The sequence below is a fragment of the Onychostoma macrolepis genome, chromosome 04, assembly GCF_012432095.1.
Source record: "Onychostoma macrolepis isolate SWU-2019 chromosome 04, ASM1243209v1, whole genome shotgun sequence".
In the NCBI taxonomy this organism is placed as follows: domain Eukaryota; kingdom Metazoa; phylum Chordata; class Actinopteri; order Cypriniformes; family Cyprinidae; genus Onychostoma; species Onychostoma macrolepis.
In genome coordinates this window covers 24960725-24985443 of record NC_081158.1, presented here as the reverse complement: position 1 = coordinate 24985443, position 24719 = coordinate 24960725, and the positions used below count along the sequence as shown (strand labels likewise).

At 36.8% G+C, this 24719-nt stretch overlaps 2 protein-coding genes across 2 annotated transcripts in view; both read left to right on the top strand.

The window, feature by feature from the left end:
* exoc4 (exocyst complex component 4) overlaps window positions 1–6006 on the top strand; it is a 140999-nt gene extending 134993 nt beyond the window's left edge. Inside the window, exon 18 of the mRNA XM_058772580.1 lies at window positions 4178–6006. Within this exon, the coding sequence (XP_058628563.1) occupies window positions 4178–4415 (238 nt within the window). The 3' untranslated portion in view covers window positions 4416–6006. The remainder of the gene's footprint in view (window positions 1–4177) is intronic.
* A 213-nt stretch (window positions 6007–6219) lies between these two features.
* Window positions 6220–20984, top strand: lrguk (leucine-rich repeats and guanylate kinase domain containing). Its single transcript, XM_058772582.1, has 20 exons — window positions 6220–6494; window positions 6617–6718; window positions 7934–8015; window positions 8285–8385; window positions 8658–8739; window positions 9358–9482; window positions 11389–11532; window positions 11866–11946; window positions 12757–12843; window positions 13131–13237; window positions 13497–13616; window positions 13929–14025; window positions 14882–14995; window positions 15111–15312; window positions 15668–15784; window positions 16227–16345; window positions 16492–16580; window positions 17565–17681; window positions 19222–19370; window positions 19580–20984. The coding sequence occupies exons 1-20, from the start codon at window positions 6462–6464 to the stop codon at window positions 19741–19743; spliced, it is 2232 nt and encodes a 743-aa protein (XP_058628565.1). The 5' UTR covers window positions 6220–6461; the 3' UTR covers window positions 19744–20984.
* The last annotated feature ends 3735 nt before the right edge of the window (window positions 20985–24719 follow it).

The window sequence follows — 24719 nt, the reverse complement described above, 5'->3', positions numbered from 1 at the left end:
TATATTTGTAGTGTATTAAAAAAGGGTTAAATAAGAGAGCTACAGCGCCCCCCAAAGGAATATCGATTGAGTGTGTGAGCTGATGTTAAGATAAACAGTTGTTCCTGTTCAGTTAAATATCATATTTTTGATATTAAGCTGTTTCCGCGAGTCCTTAAAATTGACATCCCAGTAAGATGATGCGGCCGCTTGGACACAACAATATTCAGATCAATTCCGGTGGCCTGGCAACTTCTCCCGGTGCTCTCAATGCGGGCTATTTGCATGCGCAATATAGGCTATACTCTCAAAATATTATAACTTTAATTTTTACGATTTAAATTCTCAAAACATTTCGACTTTATTCTCGAAACATTTCGACTTTATTCTCGTAATATTTAACTTTATTCTCGTAGTATTTCGACTTTATTCTCGAAACATTTCGACTTTATTCTCGTAATATTTTGACTTTTTTCTCGTAATTTCGACTTTATTCTCGAAATATTACGACTTTAATCTCGTAATCGTAGTTTTTTTTTTTATTTATTAAGGTGGCACTAAAACGCCGTCGTATGAAATAGCATTTTATTTAAAAAAAAAATTATAAATCTTGCCTTGGCAACTAACTTACATAAAATTAGTTAAAGTACTAAAATTACTAAAACTCAAACTGAAATAAAAATCAATTAAAGCCAAATAGAATAATGGAAACAAATGGAAACAAAAAAAAATAAAAAATGAAGAACCAATAAAAATGTCAAAAGCACAAATTGCAAAAACTAAACTACGCTAAACTAAAATTCAAATTAAAACCTGAATATAAAAATAAAAGGTAATTCAAAATATTAATAAATACTGTAATTGCAAGTAAATATTAATAGAACAACACTGTATATTATATATTAACTTTTATATTATTATGTAAGAGTTGTCTGGATATTCTTTAAAAAATCGTTTGTGTTCCATGGAAGAAAGAGTGTTAATACTGATAAAATTACATTTTTAGCAAACTATCTATTTACACAGGTAAGTTTGGATTTTCTTTAATCTGTTGTGTTAGGAAAACAAAGCTGTTTCGTGTCAAACGAAGTGCTGTATATGAGACTGTCCTGTTTTGAGCTCTAATGAGCTGACAGCCCAGGTCTGGTGGATTAACGCTCTGGCACAGGAAGGGTTACTGGGACACTGTACTGTCAGGACTGTTATAAATGGCTGTGTTTTTTCAGTGTCAGAGATGAATGGGGGTTAATGGAACTGCCCTCTCTCTGTCCTGCAGGTGCACTTGTGCACATTCACACTTTTTGGCAAGCTTTTCAGCGTCTTATGGGTTGAATCTGTATTTTTCTACTGGCTGAATATGCTGTGATCACTTGATTTTTCATGTTAGTGTTAATCTGCAGCATTAGAGCTCAGCATTTTAGAGGCGGAAGGGCAACACTATTAATTCCAAGTACTTAGAAAATCTTTTTCACCAAGAAGGTTTAGTAGAAGACAGCAGATCACTGAGATGTTTGAGCTTGTGTTTCTGTCTTTCATTTAGCGCTCCATTTCCAGCCAGTGGACTGATTGTCTGTTTGATTTCCATTACATTTCCCTGCTAATCTTCAAGAAATGGAGTAAAGTCTTGCTGAAGTTGTTTAAAACAGCATCCACTGTAAAATTGGCCTTAGACTATAAAGTTGGAAAAGTAAAAGTAAAGTTGAAGTAAATTTGAGCCGTTCTGCTGTTGCTAAGGTGTTGCCGAGTGGTTTTAGCATCTTGCTAGGTTTTCTGGATGGTTGCTAGGGTCTTGCTAGGTGGTTACTAGGTGTTTATTACTGTCTTAAGTCAAAAGAGCCCACCTTCAAATCACTATATTGAAAGAATTGGCTGTAGAAACATTTTTCATTGAGAGATTGCTTGCAGATTTCACAATTAATTGCAAAGAAACAGAAAGTAACACATTGCATTAAACATTAAATTTAGTAGAAATAATTAAATATAAATTTCTTGTAAACATACTCCAAGAATATTTTTTTTATTATTCTTTATTAATATATATTTATTATTATTAATTTATTAATTTATTCATCTAACACTGAAAACACTATTTTCATTAAGAAATTGCTATTAAATTCAAAGAAATGGCAAGTAACACATTGAATTAAAAGTGAAATTTTGAAAGACTGAAATAGAATTGTCTCGTAAAACCCTAATAAGCTTTGTTTTATATATATATATATATATATATATATATATATATATATATATATATATATATATATATATATATATATATATATATATATATAATTTTTTTTTTTTAAGTATATTGTAGATATGACTAGGAACCTCATTTAGTGTGAAATTGTGATAGTTTTTGCCTATTTTTTTTTATCATCTACGACACTGAATAAAATGGGTTTTGAAACAATTTTCACATTTAGAAATTGCTAGTCAATTTCAGAAATACATCAAATGTAAAATAAAAAGGCAAATAACATTTAATTGAACATGACATTTTAAAGTATAAAGATTTTCTGGTCAAATTTATTCCAATTATCCAATATACGATACTCCAGTAATTTCGAAGAATTATTTACAGTGCAGGTCCAGTCTGATCATTTAGATAAGTAATTTTCCACAAAAATGCCACATGAACAAATCCTAAGTGACAAATTACGCACCATACAACCTTGTTTTAGTAGATTATCTTTGCAGTATAGTTGAAATCACAGCCATGGAACATCTCCATGGTTCTCCAGAAGTTTAATATCTCCAGAAGTTCATAACCTGAAGTCCTTATGTTGTTTTGCATGTCTTTAAAATTTACATGTGCTCCATCATGAAAAGACTAAAATTGCCCATTTCTGCCAGTGTTTGCTCTGTACGGAGCACCTTTAAAGCTAGAGGTTGTGTGAAATGGGCTCTTCGGCTCATTTCGAGTGCAGCCAGAAGTCTCTGAGCACCTGGAGGAGTGTGCCAGCTTGATAGGGGAGTTAGAGAGAGGTCCTGCTGGCTAAGGCCTTTTCTGTGTGTCTGAGTAATGCAGCATGAGAGAGAGATTCTGAGGAGTCGTCTGCTCTGATGGGGTCAAAACATATTCAGCTCTTATCACCCCTGTTACAAATGTGCCTGTGCTGCAGAAATAGAAGTTGTAAGCCCTTTGTGTGGGTGTGTGTATGCATACTCATATGTAAGTGGTCTCCTTGAACTATATGTCTAATGTTTAATGCATGTTGTTCCATTCCATTGGTCAACAGCATGTTTGGGCCAAAGGGGTCATGGAAAAATGGTTTGATGTTCTCAACAAGTTTTGTGAATGCATAGCATCACGATAAGGAACAATAAGGCCAGTGTGAGAGAGTTTCAGCTCTTTTGACAGAACTTTCATTTTGTTGCATTATGTTTTATTTATAAATTATTTATGTTGTTAATTGTATATGTGTGTTCTTTTATGGAAATTAACATACTTAAAATATTTTGACAAAAATACTTATTTTACTAATAATATTTTGGAGTACGAAAAATACAAATATTTTTTTAAATAGCTTTATTCTGCAAACACCAATGTGACATTGTTAACAGGTTTTTACTTTAGTTTTACTTTACTTTCAGAATAATATTTTTATAATTTCATTTGATCAAATTATCATTTAAGGTGTTGAAATGGATTGAATATAATAAATTAAAATGTGTTAGACCTTATGCAATTATTTCAGGTAAAATTGTTTTATAATTTATAATGCTCTTACAGATTTGTAGCTGTAAAATGTAGTTATTTTTCCAAATGAATATGCTAAATTGCGTGTGTCTGTGTGTGTGTGTGTGTGTGTGTGTGTGTGCATATATATATACTCACACACATACATACAAACATGTATATATGTATGTTGTTTGAAATTATATAAATACAATATATAGCTGTAAAATGTCATTGCACATTGTAGTGTTTTTTTAAAGAAAGTGTTTAATGAAAACTATAAGTATATTTTTTAGATTTAATATAATAAAATATAATATTTTGCTAAAAAATAAAGTTTATATAAATAATACATTTTTATAATTATAAGTTGCTTAAATTATATAAATATAATTTTATATATTTAATTATTTTAAGCAACAATATATTTTATAATAAGTTCAGCAACCTTAAATGGCACCCTCTGAAATAACAGCAACTCTTTTATTCTTTCTCTCTCTGTGTCTTTCTCTGCAGGCAGTACTATGAGATGCTGTATAATACAGCCGATGAGCTGCTAAACCTGGTGGTTGATCAAGGGGTGCGTTACACAGAGCTGGAGTACATCAATGCTTTGAGTCTTCTCCACCGCAGCCAGACAGGCGTGGGAGACCTGACCGTGCAGAACATGCGGCTGCAGCGCCTCAAAGAGATCATATGCGAACAGGCTGCCATTAAACAGGCTACCAAGGATAAGAAGATCACTACAGTCTAGATATTCGCATTTAAACTACATCTATTAACGCTCTGAAAGGTCCACGTTACTGCCAATCGTTACTGTCACAAGCTTTGAGTCAAGTCACACTTTCAAGCAAACTTTAAAGTGGTTTCATTTCATTTCCTTGCTTTCCAATATTTGTAAAATACGTTTCTGACCAGGGCTTTGCACACACAGACATGTTCTAATAAATTAATCCCTTGTATTTTTTCTGATTAAACCAGGCCACACCTTTCAGAGCGAGAGGACGGATTCTCTCATTGTGGCTTGAGGACATTTTGTCTCATTTTCTTACTTTATCAAACCTCTGCTCTCAATTATAAAATCTTCCTGCATGCCGTCTCTCCCTGCCCGGCCCGGAGCCTGTGCCTGGAATAACAGATGCCAGATTAAAACGCCGGGCTTTTTTATCAGGGAAAAAAAAGAAACGGCTCGCCTGCCGCTTGTTGATTTGTTCTTTTTGCTTGAGAGGAAATAGGAATCGCTAACTCCATTCAGCTTAAATTTCTCCCTACTTGTTTCAGGTCTAATTGTGTGCACATGTTTTTGTTAATTATGACAGTCATTGATTGTGATGCTGTTATGACATCAATATTATCCCTGGTTGTTTAAACAGGTAAAGAAATGAGTTTCTAAGCATTGATGTTGATATATTCCAATATCTGCCCTTCGACTGTGTCTGCTTTAATTTGAATCTGAACCTCTTATTCCATGTTCAAACAGACACAAAACCCCACAGATCACTCATGCTCTGTTCTAGGATATTTTTAGTTCATTAATTATGAAGAATAGAGCAAGAGAGAAAGCCATCGATACAGAACACAGGCGTTAAGCAGGAAGCCACCCGAGCAATCCATCAAAATGACTCAGCTTCTCGAATCAATAATTGCCACCAGGTTACCACAGAGAGAAACACAGCGATGATCTTTCATATTCTTAGCACATTAGAGTTGTGTGTGAATGTTGAAGATGTGTTGGAGCAATGGTTAGACATTAAAAATGTCATGTCTGCCTTACTTATAATGTATCTAGTGAGAGGGGCTTACTAAATGGATACAGGCAAAGACAGAAGTTTGTGGATTTGTGTGTTTAAGCCATTATCAGGGTCCTCAATGTTATTTAAATGAAGCGACTGGCTCAAGCACTCCTGTTAGCATTATACCATGCAACTATAATTCATTTAGACATTACTGTAACACAATCTGATGTTGTTTGCACAAAGTATGTCAGAGCAACACTATTTCATGCCTTTGTTTTTGTGTATTTTTAGTATGTATTTTGTGTGTAGCTTTGCATAACATTTGAGATGTTCATGTACGTGCTTGTAAATTTCAGTTGATTGCTTAAAAGTCCTTCATCCTGAGGAGCCTCTGAACCTACTGGATTCAAAGTGTATTTTGCCAATGGTAATGTCAAAATGAAAATAAATGAATATAACAGAAACAAGCTTGGGAACATGTTTGTACTATCAATCTTATTTGTACTGGCTTGCCTGAAGAGATTATCTGTATATTTTTATTTAACTTTAGAACTTTATTCACTATATTTCACTTGATGAATGTGCTGTCAACAATACAGGGAGAACACATCTGTATTAACATGTTTTTTTTTTTGTTTTTTTTTAAAGAACTTGGTAATTTTGGCTTAGTTTAGCTGCTTACACTGAATCGTAGCGTTTCAATTCAATTCAATGTGCCAGTTGTTACAATGTATTGCCAAAGTATATTGTTTAAATAATGTTGAAGTAAAATAAAATGTTCCAGTCATGCGCGTGTGCACAACTCTTGAGCTACTTTAGTTTACGTTTGGTTACCAGGCAACCGATGCGCGTGCAGGTTATTTTTTACCTTCTCACAGAAAGTCCTCTTTTACTAGCGTCTAGTTAGGTTAAAAAAAAAAAAAAGTAGTTTTTGTAATTAATGGTGTCAAATAATCAATCTTTGGCGTTTTTGTTAAGCTGGACATGTCAGATTCCTCCCTTTCTCCAGTAATAAGCGCTGCTCTCTGGAGACTGGAGACCATAGATACAGCAGCAGAAGAGAGATGACACAGTCAATAAACACAACAACAATGGAGGTAACAGCCCTCAAACACGACTATTTACTCATAATTTGATATAGCTTTCTTAGACACCACTCAATGTAGCCAACATTTAAATCGTTGTGGTTTCCGTACTTTATTCTTTGTATGAAATGAAGAATGATGGTGAATTAACGGAGGACGAGGTGTTTAAATGCCTGTCCATCCTGGGACAGTCAGCTACCGGACTCCAGCACACTTACCTGTGCCTCTCTGTGCCAGTGAGTGATACACACACACATTTGTATTTGTTTTTGTGATATTGTGGGATTTCCATAGACTGGTAATGTTTTTATATTGATTTCATGTTTTCTATCCATTAAACAAAACCCTCATACAAAGCTTTATGCATTTTACATTAACCCATTTGACCAAAATTTCCTTTTGAGTTTAAATAGTCTAAAAGGCTGTCTTGATTTAATGTGTTTTTTGTTTTGTTTTTTTGGCTTTTGTCATGGCCATATTTGGTACTGGACATACAGTAATATCCAAAGATTAAAAAGTTCTCCCAAAAATAAAAATCTGCTGTAAATTTACATCCAAGATTTAGATGAGTTTGTTTAGATTTGGAGAAATGTAGCATTACATCAATTGCTTGCTAACCAGTGGATCCTTTGCAGTGAATGGGTGCCGTCAGAATGAGAGTTCAAACAGCTGATAATAATTGATTTGTTTATTACAAACATGCAGCCTTTCACTTCACAAAGACGTTAATTAATGGACTGGAGTTGTGTGGATAATTGTGATGTTTTTATCAGCTGTTTGAACTCTCATTCTGATGGCACCCATTCACTGCAGAGGATCCATTGGTGAGCAAGCGATGTAATACTATTGTTATATTTGTTATAACATTAGAGCAACATTTTGAATAGTAGCGGAAATCAAATTACAGATAGTAAAAAATATAAATTTATGTTATTGATTTTTATTAAACAGACATTTTTGGTAGTTTTTTTTTTTTTTTTTTTTTTTTTTTTTACAGTCACTAACTGTTTTGTCTGTTAAATGGGTTAAGACATTATTTGGTATGTTTATTAAGCTGATTTCTGTTGGCTGGTTCCCACAATGTGAGCGGTTTTACTGGCCTTATGGGAGCATTTGCTCTCCACAGTGTGATCCACACACACACACACACACACACACGTACACACACATACACATGTTACATCACTATGCAACAATTGATATTTTCCATATAAAATTTCCCAGGCTTACACGACAGAGCTCCGGGGTAGAATATTAATATATTTTTCCGGAATCGCTGATATTGTTTAGTTGCATGACTTCGCTGGAGAGAAAGAGAGAGAGACAGAAGTGGCCTCCAAATTAGTTTACATCCTTTTTCTAATGCGTCATACTCTCCTCTAGTTTCAGGGTTTTACCGGATGACATTTTATTGGCACCTTAACTGAATTTCTGATTGTATTTGGCCACAGGGGCGAGACTTGAAAAATGTCTCCATTTTATGCAATTACATCTATCTGCAAAAGCTAGAGCTTCCCTACAATAAAATCAAAGGTAGGTTTACACCAGTTTAATGTTTGTGTTACAAGAAAGCTATATGGTGAAATGAAATTTGCTGTCATGTTTCAGACCCCCTCATATTTGTCTTCCACTAATGTAGATATTTGCTGTAATATCCTCTTGTTGAAAATGTTTGCCGGATTTTTTTTTTTCATCCGTGCCCTTCATGGTTGCTTGGTAGTGGGATAAATAATCTCAGCTGTGCAGATGCTTGTCGTCCATCTTTCTCCTGCTCTTTCTGCCTAATGTTTTGTGACTGGTAGATCTATCCTGCGTGAGTCACATGCCACACCTCATCGTACTGGATGCTTCCCACAACCAGCTCACCGATTTCTTTGAATTCCAGCCACCAAAAAATCTCAAGGTGATTCAGTTCACTACAGAGGGGATAATGTGATGTCATGTGAGGTTCAACTTGCTTATGCAAGAGTGAATGAAAAATGAACCTCATTGGGTCTCAGAGATGTTTTTCTGTTAATTAAAGCTAGATGTGTTTTACCTTTTTTTACTTGAAAACAAAAAAATATATAAATTTTACTCATTTAATAAAGGTTATTGTAATTTAAGATTAAAATTTACTGATGTTTATCTTTCAAATACTGTCCATTTCTCTCTTTTTTTTCCTTTTTACCACAGGAGGTAAATTTCTCACACAACCAGATGTCAGTAATGAAGGATCTTTCTGCATATTCCTCTTTGACCAAACTGATTCTTGACTGTATCCTTTTGAAGATTGCAAAGCATGACACATTGTTCGCAACTCATTTTACTTCATTATTGTATTTCCAAGTAAAACAGACTATTCAAACCAAAAAAAAACAAAAAATTTACCTCAGATGTCGGAGCTGGGAATGACATCACATCTGAGTTGACTGCATTCTTGTACAAAAAATCAGAAAACCGAGATGGATGCCTCCATTGTTAGCAGTACCAGTTGATAAAAACTTAAACTTAACTTAAACCCTAAATTTAGCAGCTATCTTACTAACTATTAATAAAATTAGGAGTTTATCGAGGCAAGTTATAGTTAATAGTTAGTTAATAGTGAGAAACTAAACTGTGACCTACTGGCAAGACTTCTGAGTACAAATGGAACGCACCATTGTTTTTGGGAATCGACTGGAGCGGGAAAAGTGGGTGTCACATACCAAAATGGAGCATGTTGGTAGAAAAATAGGGATCTGTGACATCAACCAAAAAGAAAATTACCAGAATTTTAATAGCTAAGGGTGTCTAATAAAAGTAACTTGGCTGATTCATGTGGACTTTAAACTAAACTATTGATTTGTTAAAAACAAGTGTATGAAACATTCTTTGACTGTGCCTTGCTGTTCAGATAATTCATTTAGTGCCATCAGGGGGCTGGAAAAGTGCAAAAGGCTCTCACACCTCAGCCTGACCCATAACAACATCTCCCGCATTAGGGGTCTGGACCATCTGCCTCTCAGAAAGCTCTACCTGGTACTAAACACAAACACACACTCACCATTTATAACAGCATTACCCATTTAACACAGCTAATTTATTCCTGATGATTAATAAATGGAGAGAAGTATAAAATATGAATGTATTTCATGAAATATTTACTTGTTAAGAGCAGGTTTGCAGATTAATTAATGTGTGTTTTGAGGTGAGAAATGAACAGTGGTACAGCAGGACAGGTATTGAATATGTAACTATAAAATGTTAATTTCTGTTTGGGAAAATATGACTCTTCATGACGGGGCGATAAATAAATGTAATAACGCTTGATTTTAATTTGAGACTGGAATGCAGAAATGAGAGGTCTTTCCTGTCTTTCCTCAAAGTGTTTATGAGTCTCTGTTGGATTAATTAACGTCAGCCTGCAAAACCTGTTGACATATTTTTCTGCTCACCCATAGTATCTCCCCGTCACCTGTCGTCCTCTTCCAGATTATGTTGTTGTGTCGACACTTTTAGAAAGGTTACCACGCTTTCTGTCTGTGATCGTGTGGGCAACACTACAGCCTCTTGTTTTGGCACCGTTTTGATACTGCTGACAGTTATTCTTTTTTTCCCAAACCATCCCCTAACTGTGTATTTTTCAGACAGTATGCATGATTAAGCTCCAGCCTTTTCAGAAAATATAACAAAGTCTGGTTTTGAAGCCCGCCATATGGCAGGCCAGCGTGCCACCAGACCTTTGCCACTCAGCTGAAGGATGTTTATGCTGTCCTTTATCAAAGAGATTCTTCATCGTCAGCAGCACCGCGTCCTTTGGTGTCCACATCCCACGAGGCCAAGCTGCTGGCGTGAGAAAGCCTGGACCCTGGTCAAAAAAAAAAAAAACTCTCCCACACGCTGAACCTGTCCACCCCCCTGTTGTTCTGAGACCCTGAACAGCGAGCGCCTGTCAGCCTGTTCCGCTCACACCCATCACACTTTGGTTCTGGGGCTTCCAGAGCCCCTCGTGGTTGCCGTTCCCTGCTGTTCTGCGCCAGGCATGGGGTTATTATAAGGCCAAGGCTTTAGAAGCTGGAATCTTTCTGGCCCTCACATTAGGTTGTGGGTCGATTTGACCCGTTTCATTGCTAGAGTACCCACAAATACTGGTTAACCTAGGATGTTTTTCTTCACTCTGATGAGTTGTGGAATGTGCATACTATTTTATTTTATGACATTTTTTGTAATGTGTGGAAAAAAGCATTAATGTTAAAGATTTGCTGTTTTTACCTTATTTTTGTTTGTTTGTTTGCTGAATTGATTTGAATCCAATTAAGATCAAGACCCCAAGCAGTGTTATTTTAGCATCACTGAGATATTGTTTTTTGTTTGTTTGTTTGTTTGTTTGTTTTTTAATATATAGATTTGGTTTTTATTTTTGTGTTTTCTGTTTTCATTTTATTTTAGTTTTAGTCATTTTGTTGTGTGCTTTTGTCATTTTTTAATTATTGTTTTTTAAATGTCTATATAATTTTTAAGTCATTTTTACTGCAGTTTTAGTTTTCCTTTTGTTATAGTTTTAGTTTTAGTTTATTCAATTTTATTTCAGTCCATTTAAAAATTTTTTTGCTTTTTAGTTCCAGTTAACTATTATAACCCTGACCCCGGCCATAACAATTGCACCCTGATTTCAAACCTAATTCAAGGGCTAGGAAAGTGAGGTGAGCCGGGCGTAGGCTGAAAAGAAAGCCTTTCGTTCATTGATATGCACTCACTACATCTTACCAGATGTTTGCCTGTCAGTCCCTACCCATCAGCCCTGAATTACCTGAGCTCACCTGTCAATCACGCAGCCACAGCCAGACAGAAATGGCTCATGACCCTGCAGATCATTTGCAGAGCTTTTGACTTACTGTTCTTTACCTCATTGAAATGATAGTTGTATATATGTATTTTTTTTAAGACGGGGAATGTGATACAGAAGATTGAGAATCTCCAGACTCTACGCAACCTGCAGGTTCTGGATTTGTCCTGTAACCGGATTCAAAGCCTCTCGGGTCTCCAGAACCTTCATCTCCTGGGGAACATCAACCTTGAGAGCAATCTGGTAAAGGAGCTGTCAAATTCCTGTCATATTATATTATGCAAATTACTCTAAAGTTATACCTCAGAGCATAACACACCAAAAGGAACCAATTTAACCAAGTGAAAATGGTTCGAAAGGTCTAAAATCTGCCAGAAATTTTTTTACTATATATACCCTCAAAGTACTATTATGAAATTGTTCAGCTGGGCTAAATAAGGTACTCATCTCTCTTTGAGGGTTCTGCCCCAGTGGAAATTTGTTGAAGTTCTGAGAGTTTCTGAGAGTGTATATGTGGCATCAGGCTAGATATTTCACTCAACAAATAATTCTCTTTTTTTGTTCTTTGTGTATCAGATCAGTGAGGTAAAGGAAGCCGCACATTTACATGACCTAATATTGCTGAGAGAAATGAATCTCCTCAGAAACCCAGTGCAGGTGAGGGCACCATAAACATCTCAACCAGGGGCGGCGTTTCGGTATGGCAGAGTATGGCAGTCGCCATACTCTAGCCCAGTCAGGTGTGCCATGGAAAATTATCTAAACTTCATATCTCTAGAATATTTCGTTAATATAATTTAAAATCAGTGCTATTGGTCTTCCTTATGTCTGTTTGAGGGCTTTACAAATATTTAACCAATGAAAAACAGTAAAACTTTGTAACGCCATTGGATCCTCAAACTATCAGCGAAACATCGTAACTTCACCCCGCCTCCATTCAGAATGAAGAGCCACGCACGGCCTGGAAGACACAGATCTCAGCTTGTTCGTAATGCAAGGGTAAATAAATAACTGATGTTTGAATAAGCTACATATAAGCCCATTGAATAAGCCCATATAGCTACAATAAACGTTATAACCTGTAATGTTAAATTGATGAAAGCGTAATGCGATGCACTCAGATACAGCCGTTCTAAAGACGGACAAAACACAGATCTCTGTCATTTGCTGGTCAGAAACCTTGTTAACTCCATTTGAGCTTGATTTTCATATAATGTTAAGTGCAAGTGTCTGCTAAAACCACAATACCAACTCTGACAACGCAGTGTTTAATTACTGAAAAAATCCCCTATATTTCAGTGCTTTCAGTGTGCTGTGTTCAAGCTTCTTATTTATTTGATATATTTATTATTCCCCCCACCCCCCCACGCGCCATACCCTATGGTTTTGTGAAACCTCGGATCTCAACACTACAATACTGGAACTAAAGTCATCATCTTTTACTTAATGCCAAATACTTTCTTGCAGGACCAGGATGACTATAGACTAGCTGTGATATTCCTCCTTCAGCACCTCATAATTCTGGATCAACACACTGTAACTGCAGAGGAAAAGGTGATTGTGTGATCTGGAGTAGAAGGAACGATTGCTTTACATCTTTAGTTTCTTAAGTGAAGTGCGGTTTATGGCTTTGCGATGGAGGAAGCCTATTTTTGTACAAAAAAGAAAACATTTTGAAGAGCATTTGCTGGCTGGTTGAAGTCAAGAGCTCAATGTTCAAGGGCTGAACTGAATAGAAAAGAACTTGAAAGTAACTTGAAAGCTCTGAAAGTTTGTTGGAAAATAAAGCACACATTTGAATGATTATGTCAGTGAGTCCCATTCCTGTCTTTCATTTTCAGGTGTCTGCTGTGAACAAGTACGACCCTCCTCTGGAGGTGATCGCAGCCAGAGATCACATGACCCACTTGGTATACCAGCTCATGCAACCTCAGGTTATTTTTGACAGGTACGACTTTTCGATCCACTTTCCTCTTCATTTTATGAGCCTGTCTAGTCCACAAAGACCACTTCCCTCAATCAGAAAGTCCTTCAAACCACTCACAGCACTCAGGTCTGAACTAAAATGAATCTGGAGCTGTGTAGCGAGGCTGTTTGAAGTCACCCAGTTCGTTATAAACTACATGGTTGAACTCACAGGAAGTTCAATAGCGCAGTTCACAACAACAGCATTAGCTAATATGCATTTTCGCATGTTATTCCACAAGTACTCTCCCCAGTCTGGATGCTCCCTACCCCATGCTGGTCCTCACTGGCCCACAGGCCTGTGGGAAGAGGGAACTAGCCCATAAGCTGTGCCAGGAATTCAGCGACTATTTCGCTTATGGGTAAGAAGCAGTTTGGAGTGCATTATAAAAGTCACTAAAATATTATTATGTGATGTAATTTTGTTCAAAATGTGCACTTTATTGGGAAAAAATTACATTGCAATATTTTGTTTTTCTGCAATATGTATTGCAATATGAGAAAATGCAGTAATTTCCTTAAAACTCTGTTGGGGTGTGCATGGAGCATAAAAATAATTTTAAAAAGCTTACTTTTTTCTGAAGAATTTTTTTGTGTGAACCATCCTTTTGGGACTTACTGATTCTGGAAAACTTTGTCCTAGTTTCTTTAATTGATTTGTTTGTTTGTTTTAGCGCCTGCCACACCACCAGGGGGCCCTATTATGGGGAAGAGGATGGATCCGACTATCACTTTGTCACTGAGGAAGAATTTCAGAACATGATTCAAATGGTAATTCTCTGTCCAGACTTTTATCATAATCTGATCTACTTTGGCAGTATTTTACTCATAACCCTACATATTTAGATTTTTGTGTTACGGTTTTATGCCCATTCATCTGCAGAAACAGACTTCCCCAGGCCATATTGGTCTATAAAGCAATGACATGCCAAAAATGTGAAGAGGGGAAAGAATTCGCCCTAGATTCTCTTTTTCCCCAGGCCCCTCAGGTGCTTCTGAGAGAGCACACACCTAGTCTGTGCCGCCACTATCTCGTTTAGCTCTTAAGTGTTGCTATATAAGTCCAATGTTATTGATTGATAGAGGCTGGAAGGAAGCCTTTTGATGTGTGATTATAACCTTATGCCTCCAGAGCAGAGAAAGAGACAGAGTCGAGTTTTACAGACTAACCTTCCCTACCTATATCACACTGACACAGATGTGTGTTGGCGTTCTGCAGACGTGAACACTCCTTGGTGCTTTTCTCTGGGCCTGTTAAAGCAAATAGTGTAGAGGATTAGAGCATGGTTGGGATTTGTACTGATGTTTTAAAACCATCTTGACCAGAGATGTAAAAACATGTGTTTGAGAATTGCTTTGCCTTTGTGTGAGTAAAAGCTTGACAGGGAGCGACTTCGGCATTGCAGCGGCTAAATGGACCCAGGTGCAGTTGAACACAGGGGTCAAAGGTTTGTCTGTGTGAAAAGAACGATGTTCCCTTGCAACCCAAAGGTCGACAGTTCAGGTCATTCTGCAGTGAATCTGTGCCGAACATCCATGATGACGCCCATTCAGAAAATGAATTTGAGCTTCATGGCATCAAGTTCCATTTACAGTGTCTTTTTCAGTTTTATTCTCGCACTGTCAGGGTCAGTTTGTCCAGACGATGCAGTACGGAGGACATTGGTATGGCCTGTCGCGGGAAACTATTGAGCGTGTGGCTCGCGAAGGTCTTGCCTGCTGTGTGCATATGGAACTAGAGGTACAGTATGGTATCAAGAAAACATGTTCCATAATGTGGAACAAGCACAAAACTGGGTCAAATGCCACAGCAGTTAATTATGCTGGACATTTTTTGTGTATTTGTTCCAATACAGGGAGTGTATAGTTTGAAGAACTCTTATTTTGAGCCCCGATACATCTTGCTGATCCCCACTGTTGTTGACAATTATGTCTGCTTTCTGAAAGCAAGAGGATTCTACAGCAATGCTCAGATGGAAACAGCCGTCTCTCGTATTGATTTGTACTCCAAAATCAACAGAGAATCACCTGGCTTCTTTGACAACATCATCCCTTGTGGTAACAAACTTTTATTAACCCATTAAGGTCAGTTTCACTGTCTGTCTATATATCTATAGGAGTATACTTTTTATTTCCTTTTGTGAATTGTAAGAAAAACCTAAATGCTGGAATACACTACATGACTTTTAAGAAGACTGGCTCTGACTTTCAGCAACTAGTGTCAACTTGTTCAGACTGTAAATTGGGGGAAAATCGTGGCAAAAATCGTGTAGTGTATTCCAGCCTTAAGTGGCAATGAAACAAATTTTTACCTGCCTGAGCAGGACATTTTCAAAGATTTATACATTTTTTTTTTTTTTTTATGGAAACTCAATTGCTTCTTCAAATGCCTCCCTTCTATTGTGCTCATCAGATGATCGTGCTGAGGCCTACCAGACTTTAAAACAGTTAGTGAAGGAGTACCTGGGTCTAGAGGAGCACGGTGGAGGAGGTGACAGCAGCTCAGTCACACCTGACAACACCTCCACGAGTGAGCTTTCACAGTCACACTTTGCCATACACTAAGACCCAATGATGTTGCTTGAGAAGCCTCATGTTCTTTTCATTGCTGATATTTCATAGCTGGAAAAGTATTAGTTATTTATTTTAAATTTTAAAGCGTGTATTTATTTATTTCAGATTTGACAGATTTTTTCTCTTTATTTATCTATTGTATTTATTTGTAGTTTTTACTAACATTTTGTTAGCATCTACAAAATAACAGACTTGAAGTAAAGGCCAGAAAACTCCCAATTTGATTTCATGGGGCCTTTACATGAAGTCAGTTTTGTCTGCGGGGCACTTTGACAGGATTATAAAGAATATAGTTGTAAATAGTTGTACTCAGTGTGTGGCTATGGCATTTCACTGCTGCAGCCACAGCAGACATCTGTTCACGATGGCCGAGTGCCCTAACGACAACTCTCTTGTAGACGCAACTGGCGAGTTACTGGCAGCCAACACGACAGAGGCCACTGACCTCATGGACTCCTACAGCAGAAACTACCAGAACAAAATCCAGGCCCAGATGACCCCTCAGGAGACCCCTGCAGTAAGTCAAGAGTTATAGATTCTGTATTTTTACACGATTATTGGCTTGAATGTAATCCACAGAAGCTATCTTGGCCAGGAATAGAAGATAGGGATGAAATGAACAGTCACACTCATGCAAGCACAATATTTCTGTGAACGCCACAGGAAATGGCTTCCAATCACAGACGCCAGCAGCTGATTCGAGAAGCTCTGAGCGGGAAGAGTCCTGGTGCTTATGCCGAGCTGTTTCAGAGGTAACATAACTTTGACTGTTTAGCAACTTTGATCACCCAAAGACTGTGACTGATGATGAGATAGAAGATCACTGTTCCACGCCCAAAACATTGGCTTGGCGTCTGCATAGGCAGCTACCTTCTAAGTCATCATGCTAACTCAAACACAACCTCAAAATTTGTATCTGATTTGTAATGTTTTTCATAAACAACAACTCTGCACACCACATAAATAATAATTCCAAGAGAATTTAGCATTAACTCATTGCAAAGCTAATAATGCAACACTATAATATGCTTATAAATAATACGCATAAATAATATGCATAAATACTGTATACTCTACTTTTCAAAAGTTTGGAGACAGTAAGCAAGGATGCATTAAGTTGCTCAAATGACATTAGATTTATATTACAAAGTATTTACTATTTATGTTCCAAATAAATGGTGTTCTTTTGAACTTTCTATTCATCAAAGACGAAAATATTAAGCAGTACAACTGATTATAAAAGTAAGAACTGAATCAAATCAGAATATCTGAATGATGATTCGAATGATAGATTTCTGAAGGATCATGTGGCACTGAAGACTGGAGGAATGATGCTGAAAATTCAGTTTTGCTGTCATAAGAATCAATTACATTATAAAATGTTTAAATACATGACAGCAATTTTAAAATGTAATAATATTTCCCAATATTACTGTTTTACCGTATTTTTGATTTATTGAGATTTTATTTCTATTTCAGTGTTTCAGTACTAGTTACAAATTTCAAGTTTTTTTTTGTTTGTTTTTTTTTTTGATAATTCAATACTGTATTTAATCATTCATTTTTTAGTTACTGTATTTAGTTTTACATAGCTGCAGTTAAATGGCCTAGATTTGAAACAAACTATTGTTTTTGTATAAAATGCCCAAATTTTGTCTCCTCCGCAAAAAGCACCACCACAGGCTGGTGAGTGTGTGTTTATAGTGCTTTACTGATACTGTTTGTGTGTGTCACAGAAGTGCACCCACAGCTCCATCATCATTAGCCTCTCAGTCCAGGCCCCCACCCGGCCCCTCTTCCTCCCAAATGCGTCCTGTTGGCCTCAGCGCTCCTGACCCCGATGAGGACAGCAGGTATGCCACACACACCTTGACATTTTCACCTCTGACCTCTGGCCTCAGAGCAGCAAAACAATTAACCTTTCCCCAAAGCCCTCTCCTTGTGTACATCATTTCCCAGGACGTGTTTTATCTTGTAGCCTCTCCCTTTATGTTTATAACCTCCATCTCCATTTTACACACATCGAGGCTCAAATATCAAAGTTTTCATTCCCAGCTCGAAGTTAAAGCGTTCAGGTAGCTGACATGCCCCAGGCCATCTGGAAGATGTATGCGTTGGAGCACATAAATGCAGATTTATGACTATCGCTGCTTTTGCCTCTCCCGTGTATGAGCTCAGGGACTCTAAACAGGCGAGGAAATACAAGACTACTCCTGTGAAATATGCATGTCCCCAAGATATTTAAATACACTGTAATTTAGCTCATTAAGAGGAATCCTGGGAGACTTTACAGAGCTGCCCGGCCTGCACGGTGCACCACCGTTTGCTTATTAGCTAGGAAAAAAAATGACAAAACTAATGTGCTAGTCCAAATTGTGTTAAACGGTGACTTTTTGTTTCTCATCCACCGGGGAAAAGCAATATGCATTTGGAGTTTGTTACTTTGTAATCTAGTTATGAATTTCACTGTGATCTTTATGAAATCAATTGAAAATGCAGGCAGTGGAATCATGGGATATCCGTGAAGAGACCATTGCCAACTCTCTAAAAAAATATCTGATGCCAATCAAAACTTATTAAAACCTGTTTTAATGGGTGTCTTGAGACATTTGTTTACTCAGCACTGATGTGTGTGTTTTTAACAGAGTCCTGTAGAGAATGAGTCATTTCCATATTGTTGTTGCTATTTGGATTTTCCTTTCTGCTGAATTGAGGATTGTGTTATAATAAACACTTTGTTGGGATGTTAATTCAAATTTGCAGTCAAATTAATTAGACTACTCTTCAAAAGTTTGAGTCAGTAAGAATTTTTTTGAAAGAAAAAATAATCCTTTTATTCAGCAAGGATTCGTTAAAATAAATCAAAAGTGACATTAAAGACATAATGTTACAAAAGATTTCTGTTTTGAATAAATGCTGACCTTTTGATATTAGAATATTAAATGATTATTAGAAAAGCATATTGGAATGATTTTGAAGCATGTGACACTGAAGACTAAAATATTACATTTAAAATATATTCAAAAATAGAAAACAGTTATTTTAAAATGTAATATTTCACAATAGTATGGTTTGACTGTATTTTTAATCAAATAAATGCAGCCTTGGTGAACATAAGAGGCTTCAAAAATATTAAAAAATCCAACCCAAAACTTTTGAACTATAGTGTAGATGATATGCTGACGAATTTACCAATTTGACACATTACATTATTGTGGCAGGTAAATTAAGTATTAAACAGACACAAAGTGAAGTATATAAATATATTGTTTCTGTTATGTCCATATCATTGATCGTAATCCGATTACTGACAGCAAACTGGTTTGAAGTTGTAATTTTCTTTTTACTTTCTTAATCTCTCTCTTTCTCCTCTTTTCCCTCACTCTGTCTCAGTTCTGAGGAATCTCGTGCCAGTTCTGGCCTGTCCATGAGGAGCTCAGCAGGGGCGCTCTCAGCGGCCCAGGGATCAGACACTGGGTCAGGGCCCAACATAGAGCCTTTGGATATGTCTATGTTGGGGCAGGACCAGGACTCTCTTAGAGGTGACGAGCAATTTCCTCTCTGTGTTCATACGTTATACATTTTACCATCTAGTTTTTACATACATAAAACATTTGCAATTTAGAAGCTGTCCATACATAGATATTGTACATATCTATTCAGAAATTTGTTTGAATACCTAGGCCTACTCATGAGATCATGTTCGATTCTAGTTTATGTGAATAATGCATATCTGTTCGATGTTTCACAGGTCACACGGACTCTGGTCTGACCCATGATGCTCCTCGTTCGGTCTCTGAGAGGGTCTCCCCAACACTCCCCTCCTCCCCGGGCCGTCCAGGTGCCAACGTTAAACCAGTCCTGCCGCCCATCCCATCTGGAAGGAAGACCAATGATTCTGGCTCAAAGCAGTAACTAACAGGACAGAGAGCTAGAGAGGGATAGTGAGATATTAGCACATCATGTGAGGGTTAGCGGCAAAAATAAGTTTTTGAAATAAGTTTAATTAACCCCTTTAGCTTCAAGCCAGCCATTCAATAAATGACTATGAAGGCAACAGCTGTGCTCAGTGCTGTGAGGCAAAAGCATTCAGGTCAGGTCATTGGAAAATATGGAGATTCCCATCCCTCGTCTGTGTCCTCCAGTGTGAGTGATCTGAGAGGTTGAAGGCTTATCCGTCATCAGCAGATCTAAGCTCTGGAAATGGCCCGAAGCTCTTAAATCCCTGGACACAGGAAGTGAGGCAAGAAGGTGTGCAATGGAGGTCACACTTTACATTGCAATGTTCATGTTACAGAATAATCACTTTGAGATAATGTTCAAAAGTTTGGGGTCAAATTTTTTTTTACAAAAATAATAATAGTAGTTAGAAAAATCCAAATCAGCAAATTTCTGAAGGATCATGTGACACTGAAGACTGGAGTAATGGCTACTGAAAATTCAGCTTTGCCAGCACAGGAATAAATTACAGTTTATTTGGTATTTTATTTGGTACTATTTCAGTATCGTTTTAGATATCTTACTCACCCTAAACTTTAGAATTCATTGCAAGTGACTTTGGATAAACATGTGATTATTACGGTGGCCCAGTAATGCACAACACAACAGAAACTAGCCGCAACGGAAAAAAAATAGCACAAAACAATGGAAACAAGCTGCAACAAAATTAGCCCAACACAACAGAAACAAGCTGCAACGCAACGAAATTAGCACAACACAACGGAAACAAGCCAAAACGCAACAAAATTAGCACAACACAGTGGAAACAAACCGCAACGCAACGAAATTAGCACAACGGAAACTAGCCACAACAAAATTAGCACTACACAGCGGAAACAAGCCGCAACACAACAGAAACAAGTCACAACACAACGAAATTAGCACAACACAGTGGAAACAAACCGCAACACAACAGAAACAAGTCACAACACAACGAAATTAGCACAACACAGTGGAAACAAACCGCAACACAACAGAAACAAGTCACAACACAACGAAATTAGCACAACACAGTGGAAACAAACCGCAACACAACAGAAACAAGTCACAACACAACGAAATTAGCACAACACAGCGGAAACAAACCGCAACACAACAGAAACAAGTCACAACACAACGAAATTAGCACAACACAGCGGAAACAAACCGCAACACAACGAAATTAGCACAACACAGTGGAAACAAGCCACAACACAACAGAAACAAGTCACAACACAACAGAAACAAGTCACAACACAACGAAAACAAGTCACAACACAACAAAATTAGCACTACACAGCGGAAACAAGCCGCAACACAACAGAAACAAGTCACAACACAACGAAATTAGCACAACACAGTGGAAACAAGCCGCAACACAATGGAAACAAGCCGCAACACAACGAAAACAAGCCGCAACACAATGGAAACAAGTCACAACACAACGAAAACAAGCTGCAACACAATAAAATTTATACAACACAATGGAAACAAGGCACAACACAACAGAAACAAGCTGCAACAGCAGAAACAAGCCACAACAACAAAATTAGCACAACACAACAGAAACAAGTCGCAACACAATGGAAACAACCAACAACACAACAGAAACAAGCCACAATACAAGAGAAACAAGTCACAACGCAACGAAATTAGCACAACACAGTGGAAACAAGCCGCAACACAATGGAAACAAGCCGCAACACAACGAAAACAAGCCGCAACACAATGGAAACAAGTCACAACACAACGAAAACAAGCTGCAACACAATAAAATTTATACAACACAATGGAAACAAGGCACAACACAACAGAAACAAGCTGCAACAGCAGAAACAAGCCACAACAACAAAATTAGCACAACACAACAGAAACAAGTCGCAACACAATGGAAACAACCAACAACACAACAGAAACAAGCCACAATACAAGAGAAACAAGTCACAACGCAACGAAATTAGCACAACACAGTGGAAACAAGCGCAACACAATGGAAACAAGCCGCAACACAACGAAAACAAGCTGCAACACAATAAAATTTATACAACACAATGGAAACAAGGCACAACACAACAGAAACAAGCTGCAACAGCAGAAACAAGCCACAACAACAAAATTAGCACAACACAACAGAAACAAGTCGCAACACAATGGAAACAACCAACAACACAACAGAAACAAGCCACAATACAAGAGAAACAAGCTGCAACACAACGGAATTAGCACAACACAACGGAAACAAGTCGCAACCCAACAAAATTAGCACAGCACAGCAGAATTAGCACAAAACAACTAAATTAGTCCAATGTGTTGTGTTGTGGTGATTTCGTTGTGTTGTGCACTATACTGGGCCACCATAGATTATAGAACATGTTAACATAAATAATCAGAATTATGTTAACATAATATAGCTTATATGTAACATGAATTTGTAATCTATGTGTAACTCAATGATCTTCTGCGGCTCATTCCTGACCACAAATGAGCAGCTGGAGCGATTGGAGAGAGTCTCCTTGTAATTAATGTATCTTATGGCTCAATCTGACACACAGACTGAGTAAATATATTGAGACAGCTATTCGGGTATCTCATGACACAAGTTGCATTTCATTTCCACTTTCATTTGTCATCAGCGTGCAGTGAGCCTGTGTGTGTGTATCTGTACAGTAAGTACACACACACCTGGCCGTCCATCAGCGTCAGTCCCTCTAACCGGCAGATGTTGCAATGATCTCATAATTCAGAGGCAGTTTCAGACAAGAAGGTTGTGCGAACCCTCGGGCATAACCTACTTACAGAGACAGTCTTCACACTTTTACTATCTTATCACTCTCATCTAGATCTCACGCTCCTAATGCTGCACTATATGCAACACTGTGTTTAACAGCCACAGCCTTTAAGAAATGTAAAGATATCAACATTTGGATTCAGTGTGAAAGTACTCGAATCCTCCTGATCTCAATATCGTGAAATTATTCCTACATGAATGAGGGAATGACTTGGTAATAAAAAATAGATATTGTGGCCATGACTTAAGAATTCATTCCTGTAGAATTTAGTAATTTGTGGCCATGTTTTATTCATTTGTTTTCAAATTAATTATTTTAGTTCTTAACCACATTATACTAATTCATTCCTTTATTTTAATTTAGTCAAATAATGACCATTTTTTCCCCCTGCGTGTCAAACCTAATCATACATAATCATAAAAACACACTTGCTTAAGGTCTAAACATTAAACTCTGTGACTTAAAATTTTTGAATAGTTTCGGGGTTTTTTGAGCGAGAACATTTTTATTTTATTTTTTTTTTAAAGAAATATTCCATGAAAATGACTTTCAATGAATCAGAATCAGCTTTATTCACCAAGTGTGCAAACATTTGTTGTGTTTTTTAAGAAGCTCTACATACATACATGTACATACACATACAGTATATACATGTCTGACATGAGAACAGAAACATTTAAGAAAGACTTACAAATAAATAATATTTATGAATCTGGAACAGAAGATTTATGTGCAGATTTGTGCATATAATGGCATTGAAAAAAAAATTGGAACCTTTTATTTTAAGAATGTAGAGGTAACCTATCAGTCAACGCCAACAACACATTTACATAAAATCACAGAGATTCTCTCATAATCATAATCATGACAACCTGACTCATAATTTCCTTCTCTTCTTTCATCTCCGGACATATCTCCATAACCTGGCCTCTGAAAACCAAGATCATATCTCACAGAAGGACAAACCTGTCTACATTATATTATCCAGAGCAGCACTGGGAGACAAAGAAACTGGCATAAATCATCTTTTCCACACAGAGACAGGCGAGAGAGGCTAAATCATAGTAGAGCTGTTGTATTTTACCCTCATAGCTGCAAAAGCTGTTTGTCAGCTCAGGCCTACAGGGCCACAGCTGTGACTGCTCCTGATACGCTACCTTGTTAAATTGAAGTTTAGGCCTGTGATTTCCTGGTCACAGAATAGAGGTCATGGATTATAAATAGGAACTATTTCTAAATCTTCATCTGCACTATATACTTCATTCTGCAAATAGAAGTATATTTAAGCAATATCATACTGAATGAGTAAAAGTGTTGTTGTACTAAACATCAGCAGTCTTGCTTTCATATAACAGTTCAATAATCAATCCGTTAATATGAGTATGTAGTTAAAACTTTAATGCTAGGGTTTTACAAAAATATGTGAGAACTTGACTTCTTATGCATGTAAACAAGGTGAGCACCAGACATCCAACTAATATCTAACTTTAATCAAAGAATAATTTTAATTTTATATCAATACATGTGTTTGTGCTTGCAGACTTAGAAGTACATTCATGAATATACCATGCTTACTTCATAATATTTTGTCTAATTTGTCTAATTAAGCATGCTTTCAGTAGCCAATTAGTTTTGGTAGGTGTCCTTGTTACAGTCTAATTATACATTTAAGTATTGAGTAATATTAATTAATAACATGTATTTACTATAAGGTTATGGCAAGGATAAGAGTTTGATTTAAGGTTGGTTTTATGTAATTATGCATATTTTACTGTTAAAACTAGTACATGTAATGTGTAACAAGCACACTGTGAAATAAAGTGTCATTTTCTAGTACATTTAGGTCTGTTTAGTAAAGTATTTTCATTTCTAAAATCCATTCTGCAGATTTTCTGCAAAATCAGCATAGACAATGCGTATAAATTCTATATATTCCATCTAAGGGTGTAGATAACTAATGGTAAATTCAGTTCTTTCACAGTAGGATGGACTCTCCGCCTCTCATTCAAACTCAAGTTTCCTGTGCTTAAAGTGTATCAGATTTTGAAGCACATCACTGACATAAATGATTTCTTATTGATAGTGTAAGAACCTATTTTGTAAAGCCAAGGTGAATCTTGTAGT